The following is a 12,221-nucleotide window of genomic DNA, read 5'->3' as shown; positions in this document are numbered from 1 at the left end:
TCCAAGCTGAAAAGCCCTAGCCTCCTTAGTCATTCTTCATAGGGAAGTCGTCCCATCCCCGCTATCATTTTAGTCGCCCTTCGCTGCACCTTTTCCAATTCTACTATATCTTTCTTGAGATGCGGCGACCAGAATTGAACACAATACTCAAGGTGCGGTCGCACCATGGAGCGATACAACGGCATTATAACATCCTCACACCTGTTTTCCATACCTTTCCTAATAATACCCAACATTCTATTCGCTTTCCTAGCCGCAGCAGCACACTGAGCAGAAGGTTTCAGTGTATTATCGACGACTACACCCAGATCCCTTTCTTGGTCCGTAACTCCTAACGTGGAACCTTGCATGACGTAGCTATAATTCGGGTTCTTTTTTCCCCACATGCATCACCTTGCACTTGCTCACATTAAATGTCATCTGCCATTTAGCCACCCAGTCTCCCAGTCTCGTAAGGTCCTTCTGTAATTTTTCACAATCCTGTCGCGAGTTAACGACTTTGAATAACTTTGTGTCATCAGCAAATTTAATTACCTCTAGTTACTCCCATCTCTAAATCATTTATAAATATATTAAAAAGCAGCGGTCCTAGCACAGACCCCTGAGGAACCCCACTAACTACCCTTCTCCATTGTGAATACTGCCCATTTAACCCCACTCTCTGTTTCCTATCCTTCAACCAGTTTTTAATCCACAATAGGGCATTTCCTCCTATCCCATGACCTTCCAATTTTCTCTGTAGCCTTTCATGAGGTACCTTGCCAAACGCCTTTTGAAAATCCAGGTACACGATATCAACCGGCTCCCGTTTGTCCACATGTTTGTTTACTCCTTCAAAGAATTGAAGTAAATTGGTCAGGCAAGATTTCCCCACACAAAAGCCATGCTGACTTGGTCTCAGTAATCCATGTCCTCGGATGTACTCTGTACTTTTGTTTTTGATAATAGCTTCTACCATTTTCCCCGGCACCGACATCAGACTCACCGGTGTATAATTTCCCGGATCTCCCCGGAACCTTTTTTAAAAATCGGCGTTACATTGGCCACCCTCCAATCTTCCGGTACCATGCTCGATTTTAAGGATAAATTGCATATCACTAACAGTAGCTCCGCAAACTCATTTTTCAGTTCTATCAGTACTCTAGGATGAATACCATCCGGTCCAGGAGATTTGCTACTCTTCAGTTTGCTGAACTGCCCCATTACGTCCTCCAGGTTTACCGTGAAGTCAGTAAGTTTCTCCGACTCGTCCGCTTGAAATACCATTTCCGACACCAGTATCCCACCCAAATCTTCCTCGGTGAAGACCGCACAGAATTCATTCAATCTCTCCGCTACGTCTTTATCTTCCTTGATCGCCCCTTTTACCCCACTGTCATCTGGCGGCCCAACCGATTCTTTTGCCGGCTTCCTGCTTTTAATATACTGAAAAAAAGTTTTGCTATGTTTTTTTGCCTCTGATGCTATCTTTTTTTCGTAATCCCTCTTTGCCTTCTTTATCTGCGCCTTGCATTTGCTTTGACACTCCTTATTTATTTATTTATTGCATTTGTATCCCACATTTTTCCACCTCTTTGCAGGCTCAATGTGGCTTACAATACATTATGAATGGTGGAGTTATATAAGAAAATAAACATTTAGTATTACAGAAGGATCTTGGGTAACATTATAACGATAAAGCATGATAGTAGTATAACAAGCAGATATTATAAGACAATTCTGGATGTATGTGGAGAACTTCACATTATGCTGCTTCTTGCTATTTTCAGACTGTTCCTTCTTCCATTTTCTGAAGGCGTTTCTTTTAGCCCTAATAGCTTCCTTCACCTCACTTTTCAACCACACAGGCTGTCTTTTGGACTTCAGTCTTTCTTTTCTAATTTGCGGAATATGTTTGGCCTGGGCCTCCGGGATGGTATTTTTGAACAGCGTCCATGCCTGTTGTACAGTTTTTACCCTCTCAGTTGCCCCCCTAAGTTTTTTTTTTTTTTTTTTTTTTTTTAAACCGTTCTTTTCATTTTATCATAGTCTCCATAGGCAATGATGGTTCCAGTCAGCACAATGTTTCAGCAATATAATCCAGCATAGCAGCTATAAATAGCAATATTCAAAATACTCGTCTGAATGCTGAAAAATAAAGTAGAAATTTTTTCTCGCGTACTGAGTGATATATATATATATATATATATATATATATATATATATATATATATATATATATATATTCCACCTTGAACGTTCTGAAGCTCACTTCAAGGCAGAGAAGCACAAAAATCTTGTAGTCTTCATAGGCTAGGATCAGTCACCCTCACTCATAGACCCGCCCTGAGCCACGCCCCATCTGTACATAAAACGCTACCTCAACATTCTGAAGACAACCTGCTGAAGCCATCTGCAAAATCCCAAAACAGTTCGTAAGTTCATGGTGGTGAAGCCATCCAACTCACCATGTCTCTCTGCCCCGCCCTCGAGGGCGGAACACAGAGAGTAAAGGGATCCATAAAGGCACCCCTACCAACTGGCAACCCCCTCCAACAAACAACGAACCAGGCAGGGGGAGTGTTTCCATACTCCTCCCCCTGCCTAGGAATCGCTACAGACTGCTGGCAAACTCCCCAACCACATGACCACAAAAGCCACCCGTAACCCCCCCCACACACACACACACATAAACACACACACACATAAACACACATACACATAAACACACACACAAACACACACACAACACATAAACGCATACACACACACCAATGCAAACACCAAAACACACACCAACACATGCAAACACACACATACACACACATACACACAAACACACGCAAACACACACACACACACACAAACACACGCAAACACACACACACACACACACGCAAACACACACACACACACACACAGAAACACACACACACACACACAGAAACACACACACACACACACAGAAACACACACACACACACACAGAAACACACACACACACACACAGAAACACACACACACACACAGAAACACACACACACACACACAGAAACACACACACACACACACACACACACACAGAAACACACACACACACACACAGAAACACACACACACACACACAGAAACACACACACACACACACACACACACAGAAACACACACACACACACACACAGAAACACACACACACACACACACACACACAGAAACACACACACACACACACACACAGAAACACAAACAGACACACAAACACACACAGAAACACACACATACACACACACAGAAACACACACAGAAACACACACATACACACGTACACACACAGAAACACAGAAACACACACATAAACACACACAGAAACACAGAAACACACACATACACACATACACACACACACACACACACACAGAAACACACACATAAACACACACATACACACGCACACACAAACACACGCACACACAAACACACAAACACATACACACATATAACATAGTAACGTAGATGACGGCACAAACACATAGATACGCACACACAAACATACATACACACCACACGCAAACACATACACAAACGCAAACACATACACACACGGAAACACATACGCAAACACACACACGCAAACACACACACACACACACACGCGCAAGCAAACACACACGCGCAAACACACATAAACACGCACACATAAACACGCACACACACACACACACACACAAACAGCCTCGACGGTGCACCTTTAAGTGCCCCCCTGCCGCATCGCCACAACAACCCGTGCAACGGGGCATCAGAAAGCCCCTACCCCCCTTCCCTCCTCGCCGCATCACCCAACCCCTCCCCCGCCGCTTCACCAAGCCCCTCCCCCCCACATCGACCGCCTCGCCACCCGCGATCACTAATACAACCTCCTAAAACGCACCTTCGTGGAGAACTATCATACATTGGCTGACGTCTCTGCAGCCGCTCCTCCTCTCCCCTCAACGTCAGTGCCCCTGCCGGAACACCCCGGAGAAACGCCGAGACGTCAGAGGGGAGAGGAGGAGCGCATGCTGAGACTTCAGCCAATGTGAGATGCTTCTCAACAGAGGTGCGTTTTAGGAGGATTTTTGTGTTTTTGTTTTCTTTATGTACGGGCTGCTGCTGCTGAATAGCAGAAGCAGCAGCCGCCGGACACAGTTTGTATTAGCGGTTGCGGGTGGCGAGGGAGTTGATGAGGGGGGAGGGGCTTGGTGATGTGCCACGGTGGGGGGATCGGGTGATGCGCGAAGGGGGGGGACAAGGGGCTTTCTTTGGGTGCTGCGCTGGCTGGGGGGGGAAGGGGGGGGGTCTCGCTGGACATGGGTGGCTGGAAGGAAGGAGGGGGAGAGGAGGGGAGGGTCGCTGCACATGGGTGGCTGCAGGGGGGGCAGGGAACAGGGAGATAGGGATGGGGCTCCACACACCACATGGGTGCCTGCAAGGGGGACAGGGGATACAGGACGGACACTGCAAGGCGGGCAGGGGGACAGAAGGGTTGGTGGTCATCAGGGGGGACAGGTGGGTCGATGGACATGGCTGGCCACAGGGGAGGAACAGGGAAAAAGGAGAGGAGTGTCCTCAGACATGGGTGGCTGCACAGGAGAGGAGGGTCGCTGGACATGGGTAGCTGCAGGGGGACAGAAGGGTCACTGGACATGGCTGGCTGCAGGGGGGAAAGGGGAGACAGGAGAGACGCTGCACATGCGTGCCTGCAGGGGGACAGGAGGGATGCTGGGGGGGGGGCCTGAGACCACATCGGTGGCTGCAGGGGGAGCAGGGGAGACAGGAAGGACGCAGGAGAGGAGGGTTGATGGGCATGGGTGGCTGCAGGGGGAACACGGGGAGAGGAGGGTCGCTGCACATTCCTGGCTGCAAGGGGGCAGGGGAGAGGGAGGGGGTGAGGGGGTTCCTCACACCACACACGCAGTCACTCATTCTCTGTCTGCCACATACACTCTCACTCATACACTCACTGTCTTTGTCCCTCTCTCTCACACAGTGTCACACAGAAATACAAACACTGTCTCTCACACACTCCCTCTCTTGCACAAACACACACACACTCTGTCTCTCTCTCTCTCTCACATTCTCTGTCTGACACACAAGCTCCATCTCTCACACACGCTCTTTCTGAAACATACACTCCAAGGAAAACCTTGCTAGCACCCGTTTCATTTCTAACAGAAACGGGCCTTTTTTTTTACTAGTATATATATATTTTTTAATCTATAATCTTGTTGGATTTTTCTTGAGAAGTAATTGAAATCACCCATTATTATACTGTTGCTCAATTTGCCAGCTAACCTAATTTCTGTAAACATGTCATCTGTCCATTCTGTCCTGGCATACAGTAGTTCAGCCCTATAAGAATACTCCTTCCCTTCGCACGTGGAATTTCTATCCATAATGACTCCCTTCTGTCTTTCGTGTTTGTACACTTATGACCATCTATCTACTGATATTATAAAGATACTTAAACATTGGGGAATCATACAATGTATCCTTGTTTTTGAGAAGAAAGAAATTGTGGTATTGTTTAAAAAGGAATAGAAACTTTAAAGACATATTGGCACCTTCTGCCCTTCTGGCCCCACGGAAAATAGATACAGTGTGGGATCACTATCCATGTCTCAACTGCTTGGTCCGTCAATGTTAATTCCAAAACACAAATTTTTGCACATCCAGTTAATGGTGACATTTTTAAGTTACGTGGAGGGGCATAATCGAACGTGAATGCCCATCTCAATGGACGTCTATCTCCGAGAACGGGTATGTGAAGGGGCAGGACAGACAGTATTTTCGAAAAAAAAATGGGCGTCCATCTTTTTTTTTTCGATAATACGGTTTGTGCCGGGCAAATGCATCGGATTTGTATGGATTTGAGCTGGGCGGCATCGTTTTTCAGTGATAATGGAAACTGAAGCCGCCCAGCTCAAAAACAAACAACTCCAAGGCATTTGGTCATGGGAGGGGCCGGGATTCGTAGTGCACTGGTCCCCCTCACATGCCAGGACACCAACTGGGCACCCTAGAGGGCACTTGTAACAATTAAAAAATTAAAATACCTCCCAAGTCCATAGCTCCCTTCCCTTGGGTGCTGAGCCCCCCAAATCCCCCCCCCCCCCCAAAACCCACTGCCCACAACTCTACACCATTACCATAGCACTTATAGTACATAGTAACATAGTAGATGACGGCAGAAAAAGACCTGCACGGTCCATCCAGTCTGCCCAACAAGATAAACTCACATGTGCTACTTTTTGTGTATACCTTACCTTGATTTGTACCTGTCCTTTTCAGGGCACAGGCCGTATAAGTCTGCCCAGCACTATCCCCGCCTCCCAACCACCAGTCCCGCCTCCCACCACTGGCTCTGGCATAGACCGTATAAGTCTGCCCCGCACCATCTACACCTCCCGCCACCGGTTCTGCCACCCAATCTTGGCTAAGTTCCTTAGGATCCATTCCTGAAGGGGGGCACCTAGATGTGGGTACAGTGGGTTTTGGGGGAGGTTTGGAGCGCTCCCATTTACCACCACAAGTGTAACAGGTAGGGGGGGGGATGGGCCTGGGTCCACCTGGCTGATGTCCACTGCACCCACTAACAACTGCTCCAGGGATCTGCATACTGCTGTGATGGAGCTGGGTATGGCATTTGAGGCTGGCATACATGCTGGAAAAAAAAGTTGTTAAAGTTTTTTGTTTTTTTTTGGTCGGAGGGGGTTAGTGACCACTGAGGGAGTCAGGGGTGGTCATCCCCGATTCCCTCCGGTGGTCATCTGGTCATTTAGGGCACTTTTTTGGGACTTGTTCGTGAAAAAAAAGGGTCCAAAAAAAAGTGACCCAAATTCACGCTAAAAAGGCCTTTCTTTTTTCGATTATCGGCCGAGGGCACCCATCTCTCCTTGGCCGATAAACACGCCCCAGTCCTGCCTTCACCATGCCTCCGACATGCCCCCGTCAACTTTCGCTGTTTTTGCGACAGATTGCAGTTGAAGTCGCCCCAAATCGGCTTTCGATTATACTGATTTGGGCACCCACGGGAGAAAGACGCCCATCTCCCGATTTGGGTCGAAATATGGGCGTCTTTCTCTTTCGAAAATAAGCTGGATTGTCATTTAAATTGCAGCACAACACATATAGCTTATGTAGTAGTCTGCCCTTGCAAATTGGTTTATATTGGGAAGACCAAGTGTGCGCTAAACAAGAGTGTTAATGAGCATTGTAGTGCCTTAGAAAATCCATTAGTTGAGCACATGTAGGATAAAGGACATAAGTTTGATCTGAGATTCACAGCTTTAAGCAAAGTTGACTCCCCACTAGAGAGGTGGGGATATAGAAAGAGTTTTGCTGCAAGAAGAACAGAGATTCATTTTTAAATATAAGACAGTTAAACCTAGGGGCTGCAATCAGGAGTCTGATCTTTGGTTTTCTTATAATTGCCAAAATGGACACAATGGGATGACTAAATGATTTTCATAATCTTTTTATCATATGTTGTCATGAAATGCCTAGCCACCCGCCTGGGGTTATCTCATGGCCACTTAGAGGGTCTATCCCTAACACAGCTCGGGTCTGCCTGCACCTGCCGCTTGGCCTCTACACTAGTGCCCTCCTCTCACTGATTGGGTCCCAATCGCCTCTGGGCGAGTCTCCCGCTCTCAAATTATCCCCAGTGATTTCTAGGTTACTGGGGCCATACTCCTAGTGGTCCCACAGTTCCCAGAAAGTACTTAGACCCACCATACAAACCACCAGGATTCTTTATCAGTCCAGACAAAGAGGCAATAATCCAAATATTGTTGATTGTTTTAAAAATTGAACAATGAACAAATAACGGGCAATCGGTAAACAGTAACGGGTAACAGAAATATGGATCAATTATAACACTAACTAAACATTTGTTTACTTTCTAGAAGTACCTGGGAAGATCAGGTACTTCTCCAAATGAAAATGAGCTCCTGGGCCAATCAGAGCACAGAACAAGAAAATTTTAGAAATATACTTCTTCTTGCTTCCTGTTTGTGCTAAAACTAAAGAAAAGAACATTAATTTATCTGTAACAACTTTATATCAGATAAACACCTGCTGGCCAAATTGGAGAAATACTCTTCAGGACATAATTAATGCAGGAAAATATGCAATACATTTTACAGGCTTAAAACATACTGTTCCTTCGCAGTTGTAATTTGGACATATTTATATGTATGTGTGTTAAGGAACTACAACAAAAAAACTTTAGAAGGTTCCAGAGTGGCGCGGCGCGCATGGGGACAGTGCACTGAGCATGCGCGAGTGACTTCCTGCCGGCGACGCCCCCGCGCTTCCCTCAGTTTCTTTTTCTCCGCTCTGCGAAGGAGTGTTTTTTTTTCTCTGCTCCTCGTGTTTTGCCCAGGAAATCGCTTTTTTCGTGTTTATCGCGTCCTTTTTCTTTATTTTTTCTTTCTCTAGTGTTTATTCTTCAAAATAAAAAAATAAAAAAAAGCTTTTCCCTTAATTTTTTTAGGTTTTCCTCATTTGTTCCAAATTTTCTTTCTTTTCGTTGCAGCCTTCCTTAGGCTGCTCGGCCACGTCTTTTTTTTTCCCCCCCTTTTTTTGTGCCTTTTTAATTGGCACAAGTAAAGAGGTGTGGTAGCCGTGTTAGTCCACTTTTAAAGGTTATCAATAGAAATCAAACAAAATAAAACATGGAAAAGAAAATAAGATGATACCTTTTTTATTGGACATAACATAATACATTTCTTGATTAGCTTTCGAAGGTTGCCCTTCGTCAGATCGGAAATAAGCAAATGTGGTAGCAGATAGTATATATAAGAGAAACATCAAAGCATTACTTTGACAGTCTGACAGAGTGGGAGGGTGGGGGTATGCATGGGGACATCAAAGCATTTCATTGATATTCTAATAGGATGGGTGTGGGTAGGTGAGAGGAGGGTGATAAACAGAGAAATACAACTTTATGGTTTATAATGGGCTAGAAAACCCAGATCCTTATTAAGTCCTGTCCGTTGGGTGTCAAAATATTCAATCATTCTGACTTCAAAGGTCTTGCGTTCCTGCATTGTTTTAAAGTTACCTTTCAGGATTCTTACTGTGAAATCACTGGTGCAGTGTTCTGGTCTTGTAAAGTGTTGGCCCACAGGGGTGGGGGCCTGACTGGCACCGGCTATTTTCATGTGATGTCTGTGCAGATTGAATCTTGTCTTAAGCATCTGGCCTGTTTCTCCAATATAGCATCCTTCGTTACATTTTTTTCACTGAATGATATATACCACTTTGGAAGATGAGCATGTGAAAGATTCCTTTATGTTGAATATTTTTCCTTTGTGAATGACTGTGGGGTCCTGTGAAATGTTTTGGCATCGCTTGCAGCGATTCTTCCCATCCCATCCCCTCCCCTCCATGTCCAGTGATTCTCCTCTTCCCTGCCCTCCCATCCGTGTCCCTTGATTCTCTTCTCTCCTTTCCTCTCCTCCCATCCCATCCATGTCCATCAATTCTGCTCTGCCCTGCCCTCCCCTCGATGTGCCCTGATTCTCTCTTGCTTTGTACCTCATCATTTTCTGGCTGGCCTGGCTGGCTTCCCTTCCGTTGGTAACATTCTGACGTCAGCTCACCTCCCGCGTTCCCTTCCCTCTCACTGTTCTGCCCTCTGACGTCATTACGTTTTGATGCGAGGGCGGGGCAGTGAGGGGAATGGAACGCTGGAGGCTGGCTGACGTCATGAGATGTTTCGAACCCAGGTAGCCAGACAGCGATGGAACGTTGGAGGTGCAAATTATTATATAGGATATGGTTTATATAAATTGACTTTTGTATTTATGAAATACATCTAGTCATCCTGGCTATCATCCATCAGCCTGTATACCTGTATTTGAGATTTCTTAGCAGTTTTTTCTTTATTTTATTTTTTTTAAACATACACATTTGATTACAGTACTTCTAGTTGATTTCAACATGATTGCAAAAACAAGATGGTCGCTGGAATGCATAGGTTTTTGAAATTAAAATTGTGATTTTTTTAAAAGTGTTTTATTTTGTAGTGTTTTGATTAGAAAATTAGTGATTCCAGGAGGCACATTGAGATCTATTGATTTCCACCCTTTTTTAAGGAACATTTTTGTGGAATCAATTTTTAAATGATTCTTGGCATTTGTACAGAAGCATATTTTGGAACATGTAAAATAAGTTATGGTGATGGTACCCACTTGAGAGAGAAGAAAATTTAGATTTTTAAATGGGATTGTACGTTTTTAAATTTTAAAACAATGTGTGAGGTTTGACCTCTGACCTGTGTGGGGGAGAATAAAAGCTAGCTGTAAAGACAAAATGGTAGATTCAGTGGTTGCACTGGAGTAAACTGGTGGTTGCACTGGTGAGAATACTGTTATTCTGAGTTGTGACATGCTGTTTTGTGAGTATACACTTTCTATCTTATTTTATTTGGAGTTAGGTCCAGAGATTACTTATGTAAAAGTTCTGTTTCTTATAGTAGTTTTGCTATAAGTTTTCTTTCTTTTTTCAGGCTGTTTGGATTGAATGTAACTGTTTGGGAAGAGGGGTATTTTAATCCCCAGTGGATGTGTCGGTTTTGCTACTACTACTACTACTACTACTTATCATTTCTATAGCATTACAAGATGTACGAAGCTCATGCAGATGTCACAATATGTTTGTCACAATTAGGTATCTGTTTATATTCATTTGTATGACTTTGAATGTGGCAAATATACTTTTTGGATTAAGATATCAGGATGTTCTCTGTCACTTTGGCTCAACATCTTGTAAGTCACTATCGTGTTCACTTTGTTTCATCAGTGTTTCTTCATCGACATTTATTTAGGAGTGTTTATATACTAGTTAAAGAATTATACATGTGGCAGACACCTTTTATATACATTTCAGTTGTCATTTTTGGTTAAGATTGTGCATGTTAGTATTGTATATTTTACTATTTGTGTATTATTGGTTTTATTAATCTGTATTAACTTGATTTTATCTTTACTATTTGTGATTTTTGAGTTTAATTCAAATGTTTATATACCAATTTTTACTCCTGATTAGCCTGTGGGTGAAACGTGGACATATTGTATGACCTATAAACAATATAGTGCTTTAGAACTGCTGGTCTGCTTTTTTATCGCTATGCTTAGTTGTGGATTATTGCCTCTTTTTGCTGTTTGACAGTCATGGTCTTCCATTCTAGATTCTGGTGCATTCTTGCTGATACCCCCTGATCGTTCATCAATCTAAGGTGCACACATTGTGGCTTTAACTACATCACTTGGGTTGTTCAGTTAAGTAATTGAGTCTTGCAGCACTGTTTTACATATTTATTTCTAGTGTACTGGTGTTCTCTTAGATTATGGAAGACTCCGTGGGTGTCTGATCTTCCTAGGTTCCTCAGTCTAACCAAGTGTGTCACACCATGAGCACTGTTGGAGCCATTTCACTTAAATTTATTACAAGAGCTGCTCAATCAAGAATGTAAACGAGCCACAAGTAGGGCAGATGGCAGGAGAAACAGACGAGATGTAATATGCTGACATGCTCAGTTTAACTATTTTTTAAATTGCAGAATATAAGAAGGCTCGTGCTGAGTTAAAGAAGAAATCCTCAGATACCCTGAAACTACAAAAGAAAGTAAAGAAAGGTAAGAACAAATTGATTCTTCTATAAGTTATTGTGCTATTGGAGGTTGTTTGCTATATAGGAATTTTTTAGTATGTGGTTTTGACATGCCAGGCTTGCAAATAAGACATATCAATAAGGTACCTTTTCTGTGGTGTGCTTAATTGGATTTTCAAACACAATGTAATTGCATGTGTTGGAGGGGGGAACCTATTTACTAGGTTGTGATTAGCTGTTTAACAAAGGAATGAATGAGCAAATGATGCAGTGCTGCAATAAGAGTACAGCATGTTAACTGTTAGTGTGCACTAATTGTCACGTTAAGAGCTAATGCAGTAAAAGCCATTTTGGCATTTGGAATGACCTCTATATTACCTTACGGGTAATGTAGAAGTCATGCCCTGGATTCTATATAGCGCAAATCTGGTCATATTGCAGATTTGCACACACAACTTAAGCTAATCAGTGCCAATAATTGCCAGTGTCAGTAATGCTTGTTGGCGTTAATTAGGATTTACTCGCACAACTGTCTAAGTATATTCTGCAACATGACTCTTGTAAATTCTAAGTTGCATAGTTGAAAA

General features: G+C 43.7%; 1 protein-coding gene across 1 annotated transcript in view; it reads left to right on the top strand.

The window, feature by feature from the left end:
• LOC115475687 (protein MTSS 2-like) overlaps positions 1 to 12,221 on the top strand; it is a 293,373-nt gene that overhangs the window by 171,761 nt on the left and 109,391 nt on the right. Inside the window, exon 6 of the mRNA XM_030211609.1 lies at positions 11,585 to 11,659. Coding sequence (XP_030067469.1) covers positions 11,585 to 11,659 — 75 coding nt within the window. The remainder of the gene's footprint in view (positions 1 to 11,584; positions 11,660 to 12,221) is intronic.

This window comes from Microcaecilia unicolor, chromosome 8 (genome assembly GCF_901765095.1).
Source record: "Microcaecilia unicolor chromosome 8, aMicUni1.1, whole genome shotgun sequence".
Lineage (NCBI taxonomy): Eukaryota > Metazoa > Chordata > Amphibia > Gymnophiona > Siphonopidae > Microcaecilia > Microcaecilia unicolor.
This window is presented reverse-complemented; position numbering and strand designations above follow the sequence as displayed.